Below are 25,416 nucleotides of genomic sequence, written 5' to 3' on the forward strand. Positions count from 1 at the left end.
TGAAATGGAATAGAAAATATAGACATACTAATTTAAATTCTGTTTTACTTCTCTACCTGCTTTACATTAATTTCTTCAGTGTTAGATCCAGAGCATGTGCTTAAATTCATACAAGATTGAAAGAGTTCAATGTATAATATAAATCAGTACATTTTATTTAAACTTAATGTGTAATATACTCTATAAACATTTTAGAATTTTAAATATAAATAAATGCATGTGTGTTTTTTTTTTAAGAAGAGAAGTATATTAACTCATCTACACTCAGGTAAGATAGAATAAAAAGTACAAAGGTTCTCAACCTAACTTTCCAATCATATTCAACCATAGTAGGCAGGCCACTCTTAAGCAGTGTGACAAACATCCTTCCACATATTTTTCATACAATATATGGACAGTTTAAACATAGTGAGTTCTTTAATGACTTCTTCATGCATTATATGGTAAGAGCTTCAATGACTGGGAAAATAAGACAGATTCTGGTATACCATATTGTACTTGTCAATAAAGCAAATTTTAAAATACAGATCCATTGTGAGTTTATGTTTTATGTATGTACAAGATTAGACCCGAGGCCAAGTTTATGGAGCAAGGACTGATAGAATAAACTAAAACGAAAGGACAGTATTGGGTATGATTTAATCCATTGTAAAATGAGATGACCTTTGAACTACAGTCCTACTTATGTATAGCTGGTAACAGTTGTATTTTAAGTAAGGATGGAACAGCTAGTATAGTTGAAAGGAAAAGAGAAAACTAAAGCTTAATGATCTTTTTTTTTTTTTACTTGGTACCTAACAAAACATTTTGCTGAAAAAAGAAAGGGGGCATTACGATTAGCATGTACAGTGGGAGGGGGGGCACGGGGAGGGCTGTGCAACACAGAGAAGACAAGTAGTGATTTTACAGCATCTTACTATGTTGATGGACAGTGACTGTGAACGGGGATGTGGGGGGGACTTGGTGAAGGGGGGAGCCTAGTAAACATAATGTCCTTCATGTAATTGTAGATTAATGATACCAAAATAAAATTTTTAAAAAACATTTTGCTATTTCATTCTATTAGCAAAGCATTCTCAGTCCCAGTATTCTCAGCATTGCTATTCCTATAAAATGTCTACAGAGCGTTTATTTCAACGAGCCTGAACTTAACTTATTGCTTAATCTTCAACCTGGATGATACACTAAAGCACTTGGACAGTATGGGAGTAATATCCTGAATACTTTTTATGACTAGTGGTTTTAGCAACCATCAAGTGTCACACTTTTTATTTTAGAATGTGAGTTTCATGAATGTTATTGTGTTAAATTATTGTATGTGCTACTGCTCTGTATTTTTATATATATATATATATATGTATATTTTAAAGATACCTAATTTCCTTTCCAGAAAACATAGAATAGTTATTCAGTGCTCATAGTTCCAATTGTTTTTACAAGTATTATCTCATTATCTTATTTTTCACAGAAACCTAAGCAGTAGGCCATACTATTTTCCTGCTGAATCAGGCTTAAAAAGATTAAGTGACTTGCTCAAGTGTGGCAAAGCTGAGATTCAAATTGTGACTTGATGGGTTTAAATTCTGGAATAGTGGAGTAGGAACTTCTGAAACTCTCCTCCATAAATGTAATAAGAACAGTATCAAAAATTGTCAAATCAACTCTTAAAAGATCTCTGGAAATGAAGGCTTGCATCAATCCAAGAAGTGTTTAAGAAAATTACCTGAGTTTGGTAGGAACAGCAAGTCGTGTATCAATTTCAATTGTGCTAATCCCACCCATCTCCTCACCAGCACAGTAACCTTGAAATCCAATAGCCTGCAGGTATTGGTGCAACAAAAGGCTGAGCAAAAAACATCAAGGGAAAACTGGGGAACAGGATGTCTATCAGAGTCTTTGGAAAGCTGCAACATATTCCTAGGAATCTAGAAGTGTACACACACATTCAAGGCTGTACACATGCCCAGGAAAGACATGTAAAGGCCCAAATTTCTTACCTGTAGCTGACCATGAGGCCCTGCACAAGGAGGAAGGGAGTGCTAAAGCAGAGTTGTAAGTGAAGATGCTGGAGCACTTAAAATATACAACAGACATAGACAGCAAAGGCAGAGAGACATACTGTTTCAAGGCATTTAAGAAATCTTATTCCAACCATTAGCTGACTACTAAGCTAATGGAATAGACTTCAGAGGCCACACACAACAGTGAGTATAAACCTTAACAGAACTATTTCAGGGAAGTCAATAAACAGTAAAAATAACAAACCCTGAGGAAGGGAGGAACATGATTTCCATAGTTGTCACATTGTATAATTTTAAATTTCCAATTTTCAACTGGAAGTTATAAGACAAAAAGAAACAGGGAATTATGGCCTACACATGAGAAAAATAAAAGCTATCAACAGAAACTGCCCTGAGGCAGCCCAGACATTAGCTTACTAGACAGAGTTTAAATCAGCTGTTATAAATATGTTCCAAAAAATAAAGGAAACCATGTGTCAAAAATTTACATAGGAAAACAATGTCTCACCACAGAGAATATCTAATAGATAGAAATTATAAAAGGAAAATAGAAATTCTGGAGCTGAAAAGTACAATAACTGAAATGAAAAACTGGCAGCAGAAAGAATCAGCAAACTTGAAGGCAGGTAACTAAAGTTATCTAATCTGAGAAACAGAAAGAAAAAATAATAAAAAATGAACAGAGCGTTAAAGACCCATTGGACAGTATCCAGTATTTCAGCATATGTATAATGGGAGTCAGAAGGAGACAAGAGAAAGGGGCAGAATGTTTGAAGAAATAATGGCTAAAATCTTACCAAACTTGATGAAAAACTTTAATCTGCATATTGAAGAATCTTAGCAAATTCCAGGTAAGATAGACTGAAAGTTATCCATACCTAGGATAGACAGTTTCATAGTCAAACAGTTGAAAATGAAAGACATAAAGAAAAATTTTAAAACAGGAAGAAAGTGAATCTTCACTTTCTGTACAAGGAATCCTCAATACTGACTGACTTCTCCTGAGAAACCATGTCATCACAGTGCTCTCTTAAGGCTGGATTGGTGGGCAATTTCTCCATATGGTTTGCTCAGACAGACTCTGGGGGGTTTGTGGGCCTCTCTGCTTTACAATCCCTATGTTTCTATGACAGCTTTTACAAGTAGTAATCATATGCCTTATAACCATCTCATTGTGGTAGTAGACATGCTCAGACTGGCTGTGCTAAATCATTTTAATAGTGTCTGATCTACAGATGATGAGTGTCAAAAGACTGTAGTTATCATATCCCGCTTAATGGGTAAGATTATGACTTCCTTTTGTGTGTTACAATACCCAGGTGAGATACTGACAGGCATGTGGGAAGCTGTAGTTCCTGGTTTGGTTTCCATTCTATTATGTGCAAGTCTTTTATTTGACTGGATTGGTTACCTAGGAAACAACTCTAGGGTAAAGATGGATTGGCTGTTTAGGGAATGGAATTACAGACCTCTTCAAGAAGCAAAGAACTGTTGGATAAAACAAAATTAGTAAATGGCTGAGCTTATGCTTGGTGTGCTTCAGGAAATCACAGTAAGATGAGGTCTTGAGGAGAACCTATTTGATGCAGCATGATTTTAAATTTAATGGTTTCTAATTCATTTAAATTCACCAAATGTCTATTAATTCCTGCTTTCTGCCCCCTGCTGCAGGCCATTCTGAGGGCTTCCAATGAAGTAGAAGATTCAGTTCTCTCCTGAAAAGCTCATTTTCTGTTTGGGGAAAAGAGCTTCTTTAATATCAAGTGCACAACTGTGTGATACTAACTAAATTGTGTCCAGAGAATTTGGAGTATATAAAAGCTCTTGGCTAGTCAATGTAAGAGTTGGATTTAAATCTGCAGGCAGAAGATGATCCTTTTGAGGTAAAAGATGAAATTTTAAAACTTGGTGAAGTTTGGTACTAACAGAACCTGAGTTTATAAGATTAACAGTAGCAGCACAGTTACCTTTGCCGCTGGTACCTTTGACTATGAGGTCAATCATGTTCACCTAGAGTCTTACTCAAGAAAATGAATTTTAGCAACAATGTTGACCCACCACTGTTGCACTAGTCCTTGTATAATGTATTTAAGGAGAAAGTCTGTTTTCACTGAAAGTTTTGGAATCTTGACCACTCCAACAATGCTAAGCACATGAGAGACACTCAATAAAATATTTGCAAGTTGACTTTCTTTATACAGTATACCTTCTGGCTGTCGGTTAGTATTAGCTTTGTTTTCTTCCAGAATGTAGCTGCTGAATATTTGGTCTTGACTTATGGTGATAAGGACTTCTTTAAATACAAGAGCATAATTCTTTTTTACAGCTGGACGTCTGTCAGGTTGTTTCCACTTGGCTTGTAGAAGATATAGCTATAATTTCATTTTCTTATTTGTTTTATTTGTGTTCACTTGGTGTGGTATGCTAGTCAGGAGAGGAGGAAAAATCAAACCCAGTCAGAAAGCTTAATAATCTACAAGTACAGAAGGTTAAGATAAAGTTGAGCTCTAATGCTCATTGCCATAAACAGAAAGTAAGAGAGGCAGCATAAGGATACTCATAAGTATTTTGAAGGAGAGATATTTTAGTTATGATTTACTGAACCTGCAATTTTAAATATTTGCCAAAAAAAATAATTCTCAAATGTAAATCTAAGTCCACGAGCTGTATGGAGTTACCAGTGAAACTTTCTTTGTATTTAAATGAATGTGTGCAGAAAGTTGCTGCTAAAATCAGAATCCACAGTACTGCATTTTGTCAGGGGATCTTTCATTGCCTGCTGTCTATTCTTATAACAAATACAGTTTTATAAATGGGATAGTGTCTACAGAGGGTGATTTGTTCCAAGTCTTGCTGAACAATCAGTAGTAGTTTTCTGTTAGTTATTGAGCACTGCTGTGAATGCCTTCTTTATTTCCCAAATCACAATAAATGCTTTATCATAATAAGACACCCCCTCCCTCCAAGTTTTCTTTTCAAGGAAACTTTTTAGTGTTTCACTTTAAGAACAATTATACAACTCCCTCATGCCTGCTACCTGCTTCCCACTCCCCTTTTCTAGGTTCAAGCAGTTACCATGATACTTCAGACATTAAAAATTGTCAAAACTGAACTGATTTGTCAAAACTGAACTGATTCACTTCTTTGAGCCTAAGTTGCTCAGTTCCAAGCAACAGCTAGAGCAGGGAAAGTGTGTGGCATTATTGTGAAGGTTTACTCACTTTCTATTCCATTCCCAACCCCCACTTGCCTCCATGGAGATAATTATAATGCTGTTTTTGCATCTTTGCAAAGATGACAGGAATGGGCCTAATTACTAGGTGATTTGAGAGAAAAAGGTACAACTTGTTTGAGTTGTCTCCTACTCTACCCACAGTTATAGTCAGAGTTAGCATTAGAGAAAAAAAAAAACTACAACTCAAATTTGAAGGCAGAACTGATTTTCCACTTTATATTCTTTGAACACATTCCTTTAAACCTGTGTCAGGACTAAAACACAAGTTGCAGAAAAGCCCTGTCCTTCCACCCACACATATGCTTGTGTACACAGATCTACCCTGCGTGGTCATCTTCTGCCAGGGCAGCTTCCCAAAATGCCTCTAGGAATTTGTGGCAAGTGCTATGGTTTTGAGGTTAATGTTTTGTTGTTCATATTGAGAAAATAATTAAGACCAAAAATGATACAGAAATAGATTACGGTTGTAATGGCTCCAGAAATTTATTTTCTTGTACTTTTTGGCAACTGTTTTCCCATTTGCAGTTGCTCTTCAAGGGGGAAACAAGCAGGTTTTACTCAAAGGTAACATTTGCTTTGTTCGTGTTAGTGGGAAAGAATAAATAATTTACTCTTTCACCTTACTTATCTAGGTTTCTGTAAATTCATCCCAAATTATGTTTACCCCAAGAGAACATGTTTATGTAAAAATAGTACTTGATGTTTTACAAAAATCACTTTTGTGTTATTTAATTGGGAGGGGGCATTTGAAAAATTACCACCAATGCCTTTACACTCTTCTGCTAAAGTATGGTGGTAATGGTTCGGCAATGTGAACACTTGCCAAAAATTGTTGAACTTACCAAATGGGGAGACCTACTAATTTTTCCATTTTCCAGAATTTAATAGAATTAAATTAAACAAAATTCAGTTAAATTAATTTTCTTGAATTTAATGGAATTAAATTAAAATTAAATTTTATAGAATCTATTGCTGAAGCATGGTGGTAATAGTTTGGCAGTGTGAACACTTGTACAAAAATTGTTGAACTTAACCAAATGAGGGGACCTGTTCCATTTTCTTGAATTTAATGGAAAAATGCTTATTCTTAAACTTCTTAGTTTATAAATATATTGGTTCTGGTGTTTAGTACATTATTTAATTTAATTTATATATTGTGATTAGACATATTTCAAGTTTGCTTTCAATTTCCTGAATAGTGTTTTTCTCCTCAGCCAAAATAAAATGCTATATATACTGAGTCTTGGATCTGGTAATAGAAAAATTCAAATTCAATTTTTGCTAGTATGTAAGCTCAGCAAGAACAGGAGCATCATCTATCTTGGTCATGGCTATTTCTGGAGCCTAGAACAGCACCTGATACAAGTATTCAGAAAAAACCTTTGTGGTTTTTGTTTTTTTTAAGTTCACTTTGTAGGTTAAGCCAAGTATTACTACATTGTGAACTACGACAGAGTGCTGAAGAGTAGGACTCAGTGGAATTCAGTGCTTGAATGACCCACACACAGAGAAATAATACTGAAGGACTAAAGGAGTATTGGTAGGGAATATTCCCTGGATATGCCAAACCCACTAAAATATTACCACCTTTTGCTTCTCCGCAGGAGCACTCACTGTGGGCCTTGTGCGACAGTGTCAAACAATCCATGGACGAGACCGGACATGCATCCCACCTCGGCTTCCTCCAGAGTGGGTCACCACACTGTTTTTTATCATCATGGGAATCATTTCATTGACTGTTACATGCGGCTTGCTGGTGGCTTCCCACTGGCGAAGAGAAGCTACAAAATATGCTCGATGGATAGCATTTACTGGAAGTAAGTAACCTGTGCTTACTAAATTTGTCTAGAAGGTGCACTTACTGGTATTTCTATGAAGATAAGCAATAATCAGTAGTAAGGACTCCATAATCATCAGAGATCACCACTTGTGTATGGCCGTCAGACAGACTCTGTAGAGTCCCATCAGTTCTGCAGAATTCTCACCACACCAGGACATCCAAACCTTAATTACTTTGTATGAAGTGCTATTTTAATGAATTTTTTTTTTTTGCTCACATTGTGACAGAAATGTTCCAAGTCTGTGACTCAGTGGTACTACTCACCTGAGTCTCTTCCTTTTGAAAGTTTTGGCATCGTCTACCTAATAAAGATAAATCTACAAGAAAATACATAGAAGTATAAATTAGGTTAAGGTGGTGATTTGCTCTTTAATATCATTGAGTTTGAGTTTCTACTGTGAATTGTTGTGGCCATTAAAAACTCAACATGTTTGGTCATTTAATAATCATTTATCAACCTTTGCTACTCCATTAAGCTATGCCCAAGGGTATGATATATATTACACATTCTCTGTACTTTGCAAAATTGGTTTTATTTCAGAACACATCAGAGGCTTTTCCCAAGTTAAAATTAACAAAAATGCAGAAAGGAAATATATTTCTGTTATTTCTGCTTCTTTCTCTCTAAAGCAGGTTTCCTCCCTAGAAGACATTTATCAATGGCTGGGTACATTTTTGATTGTCACAACTAGAGGGCTGCTGCTGGCATCAAGTGGGTAGAGGCCAGGGAGGCTCAGGGAGCCTGCTGAATATCCTGCAGTGCCCAGGACAGGACAGCCCTACAGCACAGACTTCTCTGGCCCTAAATGGCAATAAGGACCAATGGAAAAAACCCTGCTCTAGGGAGTAGGATAATAATACCCATGCCAAATGCTAGGAGAATTTAACTCCTGATTCAGTGCCTTAAAATCATCTCAGATTTGCTTGCATTTTAATAATGAATATTATAATACAACTTACTTTTTTCACTTGATGTTTTCATGTTGAACTTGTATGAAGACTCTTGTTAATGTTAAAGCCCAACATAGCCTTAAAGACAATAGGCAAGGGATACTAGTTCACAAGTCTTATATTTCTCCATCTCTCTGTGAAACTTTCTCTTTAACATAAATGTTTCTGGCTCTGTTGTTTTGCTTTAGTCTCTATATCTCCCTTAATTTTAAAATTTAAGTCAAGTTGCCTTTAATGTAAAAAGTTCCATCCCAGTTAAGAAATGAAACAAGTTGATGATCTTGCTTGAAGCCAAACAGACTTCCTGAAATAGTTCTTTTCTAAATAGTGGGTTTGGAGGTGGTTGTAGAAACAGTGCTGCTAAATTAAACGATTTTGGTGAGGAATTTAAAGACAATCTTTACTCACAGATAAAAGTGCTTATTGAAATAGAAGTGAATAAAATAAAATCAAAGAAGGCTTTAGTTTCTGGATTTAGTTGAAATTTGAGAATGCGGTATTTCTGAATCCCAGAAATCTAAAATATAATTTAGCAAAGTAATATGTGTCAAAACATTCAGATGCTCACATGAGCCATTGGTTCTTACAACCCATTAAAGGGAAAGAACTGGAATTATTTGTTTTTTCATTCCTCTTTAACAGAGAATGTTTGAGTGTATAAAGCTACCTCCAAATACAATGGGTTTTTCCATTATTTTTTAGTTAAATAACTTAACTTTTGTGCATATCACACATAATTCAAAGTCTATGAAAGGGTCACCATGTGAAAAGTAGTGTCATTTTTGGCCCTCCCAGCCATCAATACCTCTTTCCTGGAAGCAACCACTGGTACTAGTTTCTGGGATTTCCTATCTGAGGTGTTCTATGTGTGGAAACATATATGTATTCCTGCAAGTGTTCTATAAATATACATTTATTCTATTTATACTATTCTGCACCTTGATTTTTTTAGCTCAACAGCATAGCTTGGAGTTAATGTCGTCAAAGTAAGCATAGAGATAACATTTACTCTTCTTAGCTTCCTTAAATACATTTTTTTGTTGTTACCAGAGCTTATCTACTGGGGTGGCATTCCTAAAGGGATTGGGCTCCCCCTAGTGTTTCCATTCAGCCTTTGAAAATATACTTCACCTCTATTGTATTTAATTCTATTTCACTTGAGCTGTAGTTTTGGTAATGAGGGTAAATGGCATTTTCTTATGGGTTTACACAGTGGGGAAATATCTCTCAGAGAAGAGCTACACATGATGGGGCTTACCTGTGAGGCAAGGGTAACAAAGATGTATCTTTTTCTTCAAGTCTGACCCTTTTCCTCCCTTTACCACCCTAATTTACATCCTCATCTACCCATACACCCAATATCTGACTCATGACCAAGAAATCTGTGCCATTGAGGATATAAACTTTTGTCTTTACAGGATTATTTAGGACCCAGACCTTAATTGTCAAAAGTTGATAGATGTTATCAGCATTAATCATAATATAAGATCTGAGGTAACTTCACAGGTCTCAATAGCTTAAAAGAAAATTTGTCCACCTATATTAAATTTACCCAGAAGTATGGAGAATCTAGTTCCTTGGATTAAAAACCCAAGATTAGATTGAATAGGAGTTCATTGCTTCCTTAAAACTTCCTAACCAATATAGGAAAATATTTAACTCATGTAAAATACTAAACTCTACTTTAGTCACTAAATGATTACTCTATATAAAGGATAGATTTTTATTTTACAGTAGAAAATGGGAAAGGATAGGAATGAAGTTAGCAAATCAGTTAACAGAATGAACACCTATATCTGCAGCTCTCAAAAGTACCTCTAAGTTATTTTAGTGTTTCTTGAGATTAGATTAATCAACATTAAGAAACAAATAATTTAAAAAAATTTTTTTATTAAGGTATGATTGATATACACTCTTATGAAGGTTTCACATGAAAAAACAATGTGGTTACTACATTTACCCATATTATCAAGTCCCCACCCATACCCCAATGCAGTCACTATCCATCAGGACAGCAAGATGCCACAGATCCACTGTGTGCCTTCTCTGTGCTACACTGTTCCCCCCGTGATCCCCCACACCATGTGTACTAAACATAATACCCCTCAATCCCCTTCTACCTCTGTCCCCACCCTCCTTCCCACACTCCTACCCTTTGGTAACCACTAGTTCATTCTTGGAGTCTGAGTCTGCTGCTATTTTGTTCCTTCAGTTTTGCTTCATTGTTATACTCCACAAATGAGGGAAATCATTTGGCATTTGTCTTTCTCTGCCTGGCTTATTTCACTCCAGTTTTGCCAACACCAGCTGTTGAAGAGGCTGTCATTTCACCATTGTTTATCCATGGCCCCTTTATCATATATTAATTGACCATATATGGTTGGGTTTATATCAGGGCTCTCTAGTCTGTTCCATTGGTCTATTGTTCTGTTCTTGTGCCAGTACCAAATTGTCTTGATGACTGTAGCTCTAAAGTAGAGCTTGAAGTTGGGGGGGCATAATGCCCCTAGCTTTATTCTTCCTTCTCAGAATTGCTTTGGCTATTCGAGATCTTTTGTGTTTCCATATGAATTTTAGAACTATTTTCTCTAGTTCATTCACGCTTAATGTCCTCCAGCTCCATCCATGTTGTTGCAAATAGTAGTATTTGTTTCTTTCTTATGGCCGAATAATACTCCATTGTGTATATGTACCACATCTTCTTTCTCCCTTCATCTACTGATGGACACTTAGGTTGCTTCCATATCTTGGCTATTGTAAAAAGTGCTGCGATAAACATAGGGTGCATATGTCTTTTTGAATCTGAGAAGTTGTATTCTTTGGGTAAATTCCAAGGAGTGGGATTCCTGAGTCCAATGGTATTTCTATTTTGAATTTTTTGAGGAACCTCCATATTGCTTTCCACAATGGTTCAACTAGCTTACATTCCCACCAGCAGTGTAGGAGGGTTCCCCTTTCTCCACATCCTCACCAGCATTTGTTTTCTTAGTCTTTTCGATGCTGGCCATCCTTACTGGTTTGAGGTGATATCTCATTGTGGTTTTAATTTGCATTTCCCTGATGATTAGTGATGAGGGGCATCTTTTCATGGGTCTGTTGGCCATCTGAATTTCTTCTTTGGAGAACTGTCTCTTCATAGCCTCTGCCCATTTTTTAATAAGGTTATTTGCTTTTTGGGTGTTGAGGCATGTAAGTTCTTTATATATTTTGGATGTTAACCCCTTGTCAGTTATGTCATTTACAAATATATTCTCCTGTACTGTAGGATGCCTTTTTGTTCTGTTGATGGTGTCCTTTGCTGTACAGAAACTTTTTAGCTTGATGTAGTCCCATGAGTTCATTTTTGCTTTTGTTTCCATTGCTCAAGGAGATGTGTTCAGGAAGAAGTTGTTCATCTTTATATTCAGGAGATGTTTGCCTATGTTGTCTTCTAAGAGTTTTATGGTTTCATGACTTACATTCAAGTCTTTGATCCATTTTGAGTTTACTTTTGTATATGGGTAAACAATAATCCAGTTTCATTCTCTTGCATGTAGCTGTCCAGTTTTGCCAATGCCAACTGTTGAAGAAGCTGTCATTTCCCCATTGTATATCCATGGCCCCTTTATCGTATATTAATTGACCATGTATGGTTGGGTTTATATCAGGGCTCTCTAGTCTGTTCCATTGGTCTATGGGTCTGTTCTTGTGCCAGTACCAAATTGTCTTGATTACTGTGGCTTTGTAGTACAGCTTGAAGTTGGGGATCGTAATGCCCCCAGCTTTATTATTCCCTCTCAGAATTGCTTTGGCTATTTGAGGTCTTTTGTGGTTCCATATGAATTTTAGAAAGATTTTCTCTAGTTCATTGAAGAATGCTGTTGGTATTTTGATAGGAATTGCATTGAATCTATAGATTGCTTTAGGCAGGATGGCCATTTTGACTATATTAATTCTTCCTATCCATGAGCACAGAATGTGTTTCCATTTATTGGTATCTTCTTTAATTTCTCTTAAGAGTGTCTTGTAGTTTTCAGGGTATAGGTCTTTCACTTCCTTGGTTAGGTTTATTCCTAGATATTTTATTCTTTTTGATGCAATTGTGAATGGAATTGTTTTCCTGATTTCTCTCTCTGTTAGTTCATTGTTAGTGTATAGGAATGCCACAGATTTCTGCATATTAATTTTGTGTCCTGCAACTTTGCTGAATTCAGATATTAGATCTAGTAGTTTTGGAGTGGATCCTTTAGGGTTTTTTATGTACAATATCATGTCATCTGCAAACAGGGACAGTTTAGCTTCTTCCTTCCCAGCCTGGATGCCTTTTATTTCTTTGTGTTGTCTGATTGCCGTGGCAAGGACCTCCAGAACTATGTTGAATAGAAGCGAGGAAAGTGGGCATCCTTGTCTTGTTCCCGATCTTAAAGGAAAAGATTTCAGCTTCTTGCTATTAAGTATGATGTTGGCTGTGGGTTTGTCATATATAGTCTTTATTATGTTAAGGTACTTGCCCTCTATACCCATTTTGTTGAGAGTTTTTATCATAATTGGATGTTGAATTTTGTCAAATGCGTTTTCAGCATCTATGGAGATGATCATGTGGTTTTTGTCCTTTTTGTTGATGTTATGGATGATGTAATTTTTTTTTTTTTTTTTTTTAGGAGAGCAAGGCAGAGGCTTTTATTTAGAGAGAAAGCGAGAGGACAGAGCTCCTTGCTCAAGCCAGGAGGGGACAAAAGAGCCCTGGGGTGGTGCATTGTCTAGGGGTTTTGTAGCCAGTTGAGAGACAAAGGTCTAGGGATATACACCTGCAAAGTGGTCCCAAAATGTTTATCTTTGAAGAGACATTAAGTTTCTAATTAGTCTTCCTGGTTATTTACAAGAATTTTACTGCTCTGATTTCCTCCCAGGATAGTAGCTTCTTGGCCTGGGAGCATATCACTGAAGACTGCCTGGTTTGCTCCCAAGGTGGGCTGAGTTATCATCTGTTAAGAAACTTACTCTTTTGCGTTTTAAGATGCAATCTTATTTTCAAGATGGAATTCTTCCTGTTTTTACTGGTTATTTGGGGCTTGCTTGCTACATTGCCCAAGTTACAAATCATTTCTTTAGGGCTGGAGGAAGAAAAGCAGCACCTGGGTAAAGTTAGAAAAATAAGCTGGGCCCCCCAGCAGGCCAAAGAAAATCTCACAGTGGATTATCTATCTTGCTTTGTTTTTTCCAGAGGCCCTCACCCTACTCTGTCTAAGCCCTTGGTCCCTGTCTCATTCCTCCCTCTACAGATGGAGGGAGACCCTAGCTGCTGCTAGGGGAAAGGGGGTGATGACCAAAAAAACAAATTATTTTTAAAACATAACCTTATCCCATTGTTTATTAGATTGTGTATAGCTACCTAGATTGTGGTTTCATTTTATTTACCAAGCTATATTAAATCATAAGAACCTTTAAGAAGTTAGTTACAGATAACACTGATAAGTGGGCATTGGCAGCACTAATAAAGTTATTTATTGCTGACTATAAAATGGAAAGACCAAATGATCTAATACTTAATACCTGAAATTTTCATATGGGTAGATATCCGAAAGAATCCAAATTCACTTACGTAACATTGTTTGGTGTGGTCATTCACTCAAAATGAAGTAGGCAGTATGTCCGTATAATATAAAATAATCAGCATAAACGGTGCAAAGCAAACAAGAATGCTGGTATGTTTCTTAAGCTAGTGTATTACTTAAGGAAATTTTACTTTTTAATACATTTCTTGAGCTATTTCTAAGGAAAAGATTCCTAATTGGCTTTTTAAAGACTCTCCTATTAAATTTTGTTGATTGATTAACACAATCGTAATTTAGAACGGGTATCAATGGGTACATTTATCTAGGACTGAGTCAGTGTTCCTGGGGATAGATTTAACGGAAAAGGTTTCTCATTCATTTAATAATCGAAAGCTTCAACTCTTCATATGCAGTGACTATAGTAACCTGTCTTCACATTACACTGAAGAAGTGTTTCTGTCTCCAAAGAAGTTTGATGACCTATGAACATTTCACCAATATGCTTTCAAAAAACATAAAATACTTCCTTTAAAAGGTAGCCTAACTATAGGTAGTTTCTGTTTGCTAAGAAGAGTGTCTCTTTGGTGGCACAGAGCACTCTCCTCAAGCAGTGTACTGTGGAATTGCTTATATCCAGACTCTGGACTTTCTCATTCCTCTCTAGAAACATTTTAGCAAATAATATATTTCATTATGTTTGTATACAAAACTCAAGGTAGGTTTCCCCACCCTGCCTCACTTTAACCTCTGACCTCTGTGTATTCAGAAACCTGACAGATGTTATTTTTTGGAACATTGCCCATGACAAGAGATAACTTCAGACAATTTGCTAATCATCCCAGAAGTCTGAGATCCTTTCCCCTAGCTGATATTTAAATCAGAATAGATATATGTGTATGTACCTTTTCTCCAGTTCCTTCTAACTAATACTAATTGCAAGGAGCAGAGAACTGTCAGAACAATAACTGATGATAATAATGGGCAATGTTTACAGCACCTGCTGTCAATGTGGTGCTGTGCCAGGGATTTGACATTGCTTTGTTGATCCTTCTAGTTATTTACCACATTTTCAGAAGGGAACCAGAAGCCTGAGATTATACAGCTAGTAAATGGTAGATCCACAGCTTAGACCCTGTCTGACTTCAGCTAGAGGCCTTAATCACTACTTCAAATAATCAAGAATAGTATATGCAAGTACTTAACTAGATTTGGAAACCTTCCTCAATGCTAGTAGTTGAAATCTCATAACACATAAAAGGCTAACCCAACTTCCATTGCATTTAATTGTTAGGATTTGGGGATGTGATCTGTAGTATATGCAGGTCTTTTGACAAGTGGTTCATGTTTTAACAGGTTTGACCATGTTATCAATCCACAACCCTTCTTATATATAAACTTCCTTCATGCCAAGTTTTCATTGTTTTGTTAATCAAACTGTATTACTAATGTTGTGTTTTGGTTTGTTTTGCAGTGATCCTTTTCTGTATGGCTGCCCTAATATTTCCAATAGGATTTTACATCAATGAAGTTGGAGGTCAACCTTATAAATTACCCAACAACACAGTAGTTGGGTCATCATATGTACTTTTCGTCTTATCAATTTTCTTTACAATAGTAGGACTTCTATTTGCTGGCAAAGTTTGTTTACCAGGCTGAGAATGTCTAAATTGCTCAACTCTTCTACTTTTTTTTATTTTTATTTTTATTTTTATTTTTGGAGAGAGGGGAGGACAAAGGCAAGGCGTCTGAGTAGTCAGTCCTCTTGTAGGAAGATACTTAGATCAAACTGATGCTGAAAAGAAAAAAAAATGCTTTGATTTGTTCTCACTATGCACTTTGGATTTTTAAAAAAAAAGGAGAGCTTTTTCCATAACCAAATACAGACAATATTGACTAAATCTCCTGAGCATATTCAGGCAGTCAGGTCTGCACTGTGATAGCAACCTAGTGAAGGAGAATGCTTTATACTGAAAAGCATGTGGCCCTTGGTGACTCCATTGTTCCATTTTTAACGTCTGATGATTCATTTGAGGGTGGGGGGGAAAGGTCTAAGTATTTATGAGTCATGGTGGACCAGAGTGATGCAAGAGAAGTTCATGTGGGGCTGGCCTCACCTCCTAAGAAATTAGTTTTCACAGTTTCCTTGTAATGGTATGAGCCTTTGGCTCCAGAATGGATTACCATTGCATTACTACACCAAGAAGCCAATAGATCAAACTTGTTTGCTAAAATGTATGTAAAAATTCTGAAATTCCCCATTTTCTGTGTACAAAATCAAAAATCAAACACTACAAAACATGTTGGGGTGGGTGGGTGGGGGAAATGTTCCTTATATTTATATAAATATATATATATAATATATATATTTTGCTGATGCGGTATACAGTGTGTATATATGTGTGTGTGTGTATGTGTGTGTAAATTTATGTACACACACATGCAAACAGTTCCTGGAAGAGAACTCTGAATGCTTTGCTAGCAAAACACTGTGGTGTGCAAGCCTAGAACTCAATAGAAAAAAAGCCATTTATCTGAAGGCTGCGTAGTGGAGAGAGTCTTCAGTTTACCTCATTCTTTGTAGCAGCCCTTGATTTTAACAGGTTTTTGTAATAGGTACAAATAATCCCATACCTTTCTACGTTAATTTTAAGTTAAGCTAAATTCTTTGTAGGGTTAATTTATTTGTATGATAGTAGAAAGTAAGATCATGTCAAATCTTATAATTTGGGGAATCTGACACTATTTAAATTATTGGCAACTGTTGTCTGTTGTACAGAGGTTCTCTTTTTCTACTGGTTCGATCAGTTACATTAATAACGCATTTTATATGTTCAAGCACACAACTTTACATAAATAAAAAGTTCACTAGGAATACCAATTTATAATACTCTGGCTATCTACAACACTAACTTCACTCTGCTATAAAAAATAAATTTATGTTCTTTTCATCTGTAAGCATTGTTGATACATTTCCTTTACCAAAACCTAAGCAATACAGTATTTTCTGTATACGCTGTATGCCTTTGCTAAAAGTTAACCTTTTTGCATTTACTTTAGAGGGCTGTACTAAACCCACAGCTTTGTTTTTTCCCAAAAGAAGCATTGCAGCTAACCCTTCAACACACAAATAGTTTTGAAATATAGTATTTCTCTTCTCCACATTTCTATGCCTTCATGTCAATGCTGAATTGTTTTGCCATTGGGTGAACATTATAGATAATTTCCTGTTTGAAATGTGGGGCAGGAGGCTCATTCATGGCAGTGGAGCTAAGTTTTTCTTCTTTATAATGAGACAGCTACCCAAATGTCCCTATCAGTAGAATTAAAGTCCCATGTAGTGTCCATGCTTCACACAAACAAATGAATGCACTGGTTTTTAAAAAGCTAAATTATAAATTATAGAATGGTTATTTCAGAGATGGGGCTGCCTCCTCAGATATTCCACAGAGGAAATGGAGGAGCCTGATGTGCTTCACACTGGCTTGTTTGATGTTCCTCTATCTTACTGTCAATTCAGCAGTATTTTACTGTGAAAGCAAACCCCAGTGTTTCAGCTCCCTCAGGAGATGGGATAAGAGGTGGTCCACCACTATGGTGCATTCCTTGAGTGTTCTGGGGAAATGACACACTTACCTTCCCAGGGTCAAAGAAACCTTGGGGAAATGCTTGAAGGAGACTATTTTTCTCCAAGTATTATGATGTGTAGTCAATTCTAATTCCACTGGACGTGTTCTATGGACATTTGGGATTGCAGTTCCCATATTGGTTTGATCGGTCCTCAATCAAATGGATCACTTTGAAGGAAAGCTTTTGTTGTCACCGTTATACCACTGAGATAAAGTGTTAGCAAAGTGTGGTTCAAATTAATTTATGATACAACCAAGAGCTTTTCTCTTCTAAAAGATTAATTTTATTGTAAATAGTTTCTCAAAGTATTTTTAACTGGATCATGAGCATGGGGAGAGAAAGTTTCTCAGCTGCTAAGAATTTCCCCACTGTTTACTTCTTTCACTTACAGTGGTATTGCATATAAGATTACAAAATTTAAGGTTTTATTTGTATCTATTACACAAACCATTAAATTGTCTTTAATCATTGTCTTGGAGGTCTAGTGCATAGTGGGCTGATAGAGGAAAACCCCCTCTAACCAGTCAGCACTCTAACCCAGGATTAAAACTCCTGTCAAGTAGTATGTGAAGACAAATCTTTGTACTCTTCCAGACCAAACATTGAAATGGACTCATTCATATAAAATTCTATAAATCCTGTAAGTGAAAAGATAGACAATTGTCAGCAGTTACTTTTAAAAAGGTCACTATAATAAATACTACATAGTACAGTATTAATTTATAGCAGGAAATCATATCTTGTAAACTGTATATAAAACACTTTTATGGTGCAATCATTTGTCAAACTTTTGTCTGTTACATTGTGTACATTCTTCTCATACCTAAGAACATCACTGTAAAATCTGCTGAAAACTATTTATAGGTTTTATTTGCACAGGACTTAACTAGTTTGAAATTTTTGGAAGCTCCTATTGAACATGCCTAAACATCTGTAAACACGAAAAACCTTTGATTCATTAAAAGTAAACATTTCAGTATGATTCTTTCCAAAGGTAATCCATGTTCTATGTTGTTAATGTGTGTATGTAATTTTGTAATTTTTCTGACTCTTATACTTCTTATAAACCTATTTTCTGTTCCATTTGTTTTGTTTTTGGAGCTCGGTTCTTTTTTTTTTTTTTCTTTTTAATGTTCTAGATGACCAAAACACTTTATTGGCTCTTACCCTTTTTGCTTTATTCACTGTTTAATCTTAAATAAAATAATAAATAGTCCTGGTGACTTGCAATCTATTGATTTAGAGGAAAGACCCTGAAAAAGTATTGGAAACTAACTTTGGATATATTATTAGCTATTACTTTGCATCATGGGCTTCTTGGGAACAACATGTTCCATTTATTTTGTCTTTATTAAAAGACTCTAGCCACAAGTTACTCTGCTTGTAGTAACTATTTTATCAACCCACTTTGATCTTCTTTTAAAAATTAAACTTATATTCACAATTCAAAACAGTAAGCTGTCTTTCAGAACTAATTTTTGAAGGATAAAAATAAATGAAGGAAAAACATGGCCTGTGTAGTTTGGATTCCCTATGCAGGACTTACTAGTTGTATCACCTCAAGAGATTTTAGAGTGTATGATCAAGGTCTGTATATTACCCCAAATTTTATTAAGAATTGTTTTCTAATTGGTTATAACATTTTTCAATTAATAGTTTCAGAACAATTGTTAATACAAACTGTATAAAATGAACATAATTTTCTTCACTTGTATTTTTGTTATTGAGCAAGTTTATCAAAATAAATTGTCTACTAAAGAAACTAAAAAGGCTTCCATTACTTTGAAATAAGCTTTGGTTTTTAAAAAATGTATTTCAAAACTGATTTCTTCTAAAGATTTAATATATTCACTCAGTGACAGTTCCATGCCTCTTGGTTTGGTTTTGTTGTTAGCATCGTATGGGATGGAGGGTGTAGGAACAGGGTGTCTCCCCTCTTTTCTACCCCAGCTCCTAGCTCCCAACTAGGAAATAGCTGCCATTAATATTCCAGAAAATGGATTAGGGCCACATTTATCAATAAGAAGAGCCACTCAGCAATATAAGACCACACACATGTGGCTCTATCTTCTGCATCATGTTTCCATGGACTGAAAGAGATTCATTGGGCCAAGGCCTCCAAAGCCAACTATCTTCCTTTTCTTTCTTCCTTGCTTATGTTTTTACTTTACTACATACCAAAGGATCTTAGCTGCTAAGATTTAAAATTTGGGCTGAAGGAGCAATAGGGCCCTTTAGTCTTGAGACTTGTCCATGTACTCCATTACAGCTTTGCTGTAGCTCTCTCTAGGGGTCCCAGGACTAGCTCAGCCTAATAATAACTAATAGTCAAAGAAGACACTGTATTTACTATTTGCTGCTGCTGCTTCTTTAGTAGAGCTTTTTCAGGAGCCTCACAGGGAGTTGGGAGATTAAGACAAGGTAGAATTTGGACATCTTGGGTTCTGGGTCTTAAAGACATCTTCCTAGGGCAACCAACCGTCTCTGTGCCTGAGACTGATAGGCTTTCCAGGACATGAGATTTTCAGTGCCATACTGGGGAAGTTCCAGGCAAATGGGGATTAATCGATCACCTTATCTTCATACCACCCATTCTTACCCTGATTTATAATACTGATTAGAGGTATTTGAAGAGTTCTTTTCTAAAAACATTAGTGAATAGGTCAATTGGAAATTGTAATGGTAGACTTACACTGAATTTCTAAGAGAGTGGGGGAAAAAACACTTTTTCCTTCTTTTTGATAATACCTTAGGAAAAAGCAACAAAAAAACTGGCTTCAAAAATAATAACATGAGTTCAAAATGCTTTATTTTGAATTAGTATTCCATCAACACAAACCACTGTATGAGAAGATTATAGGAAAAACACCAAGACTAGAGGGCTTTGGGTTCCTTTTATGCGAAGTCAACTCTTAGGTCACAGTTAGCCAGCAACAAAATAAGAGTAGTTATTTATAAATGGTATTAAAGATAGATAGCATAACCCTGTATTATTTTTTAGAGTTTTGGTTCTTTTCCCAGGAGAAGGATACACTGGGATGATCATTTCAAGCTCATTCGAGGTTTCTACAAATCAGACTCAATTCCAATCATAGACTAAGACCCCAAGATTAAATTTCAAGAAGTTTTTTTTCATGTGATGACTCATAAAATTTTAGAGGTAGATGAAATAAAAAAGATTATGTTCAGTGTTCCCATTTTCCAGATGCAGAAATCAAGGCCTCAGAAAAGCATATTGGTTTTCCCAAAGTCATACAACTAGCAAGAGCACTCAACAGGAAAAAAAAGTCTTTGACAAAAAGGCCTTGGACAGTTGACCTAGAACAGTTCATATTCTATAGCCATATGAACCAGTCTTCCTTCACTTCAATCAATCCAAGTCATTCCTGCCAACTTAATCTTAACACAAAAAGCATTATCATTTCTTTATCTTAGTTTCTGTCATTCCCACTTTCTACAGAATGAAGTCCACACTTCTTTAGCATAACACTGAAAACCCTTCCATGAATCTGGCTTCCGGCTGTCTCTTCTATTTTTCTGTTCTTTTTCATTTCCCATCCCTCTTCATCTTATGCTGACAAACTGGCCTATTTTCTATTCTGTCACTGCACCTGCTGTCTTGGCTGTGTCTGTACTACCTCCTTGTTGTTTTCCCTAATCCTTCCCATATTTGAAATATATCTAATTTTTTGTACTTTGTTTCTCTTTTGCTTATATCTCTTAAGCAGAATTTACTTGAGGGGAGTAGACTGCCTGGATTCAGATCTCAGTTCCACAATTCTAACTGTGTGACCCTTAATATTATCACTTAACCTCTGTGAGCCTTGGCATCTGTACAATGGGGCTAATCGTACCTACATCATAGGCCTATTGTTGGTTTAAATGAAATAAAGCATGGAAAGTGCTTTTCACATAAATAAACATTCACATCTTAGTTGCTTTTATTATTATTAAACACTTCTCTATATAACTAGATTATAAACTCTTGAATGCAAGAAATGTGGCTTTCTCATATTCCCTGGAGACCTAGCACAATGCTTTAAGCATGAATTGAATTGTCGTAATTAAATTCAGGGCTAGGTTATAAAGGAAGACTATGAGACCATATTTCCTGGAAATTTGAAAGATGTAGTCACCGATCTGCCAGAATTGTTGCAGTGATGCACTTCCTGAAAGCAGACCCTTGCCTAGATCTGCCTTTATAAGTATTTGACTGCATAATATGCCAGTTTCATTGACCTCCTTAGGATTTCTCTGTGGATCCAAGACCTTTACTACTGACCTCACAGTGCTCTAATGTTGATACACAAAGGACCAGGATGATGCAAGCACCGTCTTGATCCTGAGAGAACACTCTGGAGGCTTCTTCAAGCTTGTGGGTTCTCTGCTATCTTGAAGCCATACATTTGGTATGTTTTGCAAAGATTTGTTTCTGCCAAAATGGTTTTAATTATTTTTGCTAAAAGGAATAGACTCAAGAATTTGATCTCATTTTAGATGTGGTTTCCCCAACTGGCCATTTTATGGAACTCCAGTAGTAAATATTGCCAGTGTACTTGGTCACTGTTGTATCAATCTTGGTTTTATTATCTGTTAGGGCAAATCGGTACAATCAATGCCATGTCCTGACTCTGGCACTCTTTTCATGTTGTTTAAATATTTAATTTAGTTGTCTAAGACAATTTAACTATTTTCTTAAAAAGAAAAACTCTTATTCTTACACATTGCTTTGTTCTCTGTTGCAAAATGCAAATTCAGTTGAACAACCAATTGAAGAAAATCCTTTCTTATTATCCATAATAAATTGCTCTAGGAAAAAAAAAACAAGCCACATATCTAAGAAAGCTTTAGACTACTTCATCTTCTACAGATTCTACTAATGTAGTGAGTGAGTTAGTAGAGTGAATGGGTTTGTGTATTGCATTCCCACCCCCACTCACACATACCACTCTAATACATTATCTCCTTTCTGCTGTCAGAATCATCATAACTTTCTCTTGTCCTAAGTGGTATTATGGAGAATAATGACCCTAAGCGAGACAAAAGGATTTTTTTTTCCTAGTAACATACCTGTAAAAAAATTGTCTATGAGTATAGGTAATTAAAAAACTACCCACAATCCACCAGATTACCTCTATGAATAGTTTCTTGGGTATTCTTACATTCTGCTGTCTTTACATATAAAGAGAGAGTGTGTGTGTGTGTGTATGTATATATATATATATATATATATATATATATTGTATGTACACATATATATGTATATATTATATGATGGGTGTGTCCTGCTTGGTTATTTTAACAAAAGCAAGATCATATGCATATCTGCTACTCCTTTCTTAAAAAGGAGTATTTATGATGGATAGCTTTGTCAGTAAATATAGATCTTTCTCATTTTTAATAGCTGTATAATGTATGTGTTTGTGTATGTATTTATCTCTTCCCTTGTTGATTTCCAAGTTGTTTGGAAGGCTTTTCCAAGTTTTTGCTATTACAAATAATGCTGCTATGAACTTAGTCCTTAGATAATAGAAACTGCCAAGTACCATAATAACCTGACATTCTAACTGAAGCATATCAGCTACTCTATTAAGGCAATTCATATATTTAAAAATACCATGGTTAAAACTTAGTAGCATTCAATAAGAGTTTGGAGAAAGTCACTAACATTAAATTCATGTTAAGTGTTTTTCCATATGTCATCTTAATTCATTCCACTTCTAAGGAGAAGTGGAGACAGTATTTTATGTAGACTAGAAAACTGTGGGTCACAAGGGTGAACAATTTTCCCAAGGTTACATAAATAGTAATTGGTGTGTCTGGTTTTCAGACCTAAGTTCCCTGACTTCGAATCTAGGACTACTTCTGCTGTCCTACGTTGCCAATTTGGCTAGTCTAAAGGAAATAAAAGTAGCTTGTCCCAGTTGCATGATTCCTTGGCTCACACATGAGCAGCTAAATCTATGGTTTGCTGCTTCTGCATGTGGAATGAAAACAATTATAAAAGGTAGCCCCTACTTAGAAACAGCCAGTGAATATTATATGTTTTGTTGAAAAAAAAGTTTATGTTACTGTTTGTGTTTTAATGTTCTATCATTCCCCTCTCATTGTCAAGTTTTCTCTCTGCATTTGTCGCTACATGTTATTTTATACTGCTAACCTCTTTGGTGACTAGATTATGTCACACATTGATTTTATTGGGACCCTATAGGAAATTGGGCACCCAGGGAAATTTTCCCAAACAAGTTATCCCCTGTTCCCCCTTCAACACTTTTAAAAAAAGAAAAGAAAAACAATCACCTAGATCCCTTCTGCCTTGATAGGAAATCTGTTGGTTATTGGGCTACCTGAGGGTTGTGCAGAGGTCCATGGCTCACGCATGAGAAGTCCCCTCCAGTCGTTTGCCATCTGTCTACACTTACTACTGCTGAGACATCAACTGTCCCAGGCTGAATGGTACAGTAGTTCTGTGTCCATCCCATGCTTGAAGCATGTTCAGCTTTGGTGAACTGGAAACCCCTATGCTTGTGGACCTTCTCCCTGAATACACCGAGGACTCTCCTCTTAGGTCATGCCATCTCAAAGTGTTACTACCAAACACTGAGCAGGTCCCTATTCCCTCTAATTTTCTGATCTCTGGTATCTTGACCTTTGGGGACTACCTCTCTCCTTTGGCTTCCATCAGAGGCATGTTTGCCTTGTACCCATGTCCTCTTCTTTGCTTAGAAATTTAAAAACCCCACTTCTTTTCATTGGGCTGATTGCACCCTCTGGCTCCAGGACTGGACACAGAAGAAGCTGAGTCTGGCAAATCAAAAGTCATAGTGATTGTTTCAGGAATGAACATGTCATGTAACCAAGCCATGCCTGGGACTTTGCTGGAACTCCTGGGAAAGAGATGCTCTTTCTTCCCCAACATCTGGGGGGAAAACTAAGTGCTGCTGGTGTCCCAGTTTGCCAGCCACTCGTGAAGAGCCTGCCTAAGAATAAAGCCATCAGGAAGAAAGGAAGCTGAGAAATGGAGACAGCTTTCTGTTAACATCATTTTTGCCTTTGGATCAAGCCATGCCTCAAGGCAGAACTATCGCTGGATTTTTCTGTTATTTGAGCAAATAAATTCCCTCTTTTCTTAAGCCGTTTTGAGTTGGTTTCTGTCTCTTTTAACCCAAAAGATCTTGATACACTCCCACTTTCATCTTGACTTAAATACCTCCCTCACCTTCTGTGCTTTGGCATGTCATTTAATCTTTCAATTAACTTAGGCTTTTACACATGAAACACTGTTGACTTCAGGCTCCTCTACCTAACAAAAAACACCTGCTAACTGGCTTGAAATAAAGCAAAATACAAGCTAATACCAATATATCACATAGTAATACAGTCTTAGTCTGTTTGAACTGCTTCTAACAAAATACCACAGACTAGGTGGCTTTTAAAAATTAATTTAATGAGATGTTAACTAGACTGATGGTGGTGATCATTTTCCTTATGTGTTGTACACCTTAGACTATTATGTGTCAATTATATATATTTTTAGTGAACAAAAAGGTGTTTTAGATGCTGAAAACAAAATCATTAAAGCCACCACACTGCTCATTCCAACAAATGAGGACTACAGGGACTAAATACGACATATCACATAGTATTTGTCAATAAATTAAGAGCTTTGGAACTCAATTTTTTTCAGATTTAAAAAACAAGTACCTCTTGGAGGGACTTACACCATATATTATGTATTGTCCTCATCAGAGACTGAGGCAGCATTCTATAATCACAAAATGCCTAAATATTCACATTAAGTATAATAAAGAAAGACTAACTAGGTTCATGCCAGTTCAAGTTTTACCAGCAAATGAGCTCGCTGTGAACTTAAGAAGAAACTTTGTTTTTAGGGTCTTCTAAAGTCCCTAGATTCATACATTTTCCTTTTTTTTTTATTAAAGTGTCATTGATATACAATCTTAAGATAGTTTCACTTAAACAACACAGTGGTTTCAGCATTTGCCCATATTATCAAGTCCTCACTCCCTCTATTGCAGTCACTGTCTATCAGCATATTAAGATGTTATAGAGTCATTAATTGTCTTCATGATGTAACACATTTTACTTTTGCGTCTATCTTACAGAAATAAAATCTCAGTGCACAAAGATGTAAAACAATGTTAACTGCAACATCACTTTAAGAAAAGTTATTTCTCCCAGTTCTGG

General features: G+C 36.1%; 1 protein-coding gene across 3 annotated transcripts in view; it reads left to right on the plus strand.

Annotated features, from left to right (window-relative positions):
- The window catches only part of MOSMO (modulator of smoothened), a 100,968-nt gene extending 75,552 nt beyond the window's left edge, over positions 1–25,416 (plus strand). Inside the window, exons 2-3 of one of the 3 annotated variants that reach the window (XM_036917019.2) lie at positions 6,861–7,073; positions 25,335–25,416. In XM_036917019.2, the coding sequence (XP_036772914.1) occupies positions 6,861–7,073; positions 25,335–25,363 (242 nt within the window). In that variant the 3' untranslated portion in view covers positions 25,364–25,416. Of the gene's footprint in view, positions 1–6,860; positions 7,074–15,052; positions 15,856–21,455; positions 24,342–25,334 lie in introns of those variants that run through there. The other 2 variants (XM_057487012.1, XM_036917018.2) reach the window with 2 other exon arrangements.

The sequence above is a fragment of the Manis pentadactyla genome, chromosome 10, assembly GCF_030020395.1.
Source record: "Manis pentadactyla isolate mManPen7 chromosome 10, mManPen7.hap1, whole genome shotgun sequence".
NCBI classification, from domain to species: Eukaryota; Metazoa; Chordata; class Mammalia; order Pholidota; family Manidae; genus Manis; species Manis pentadactyla.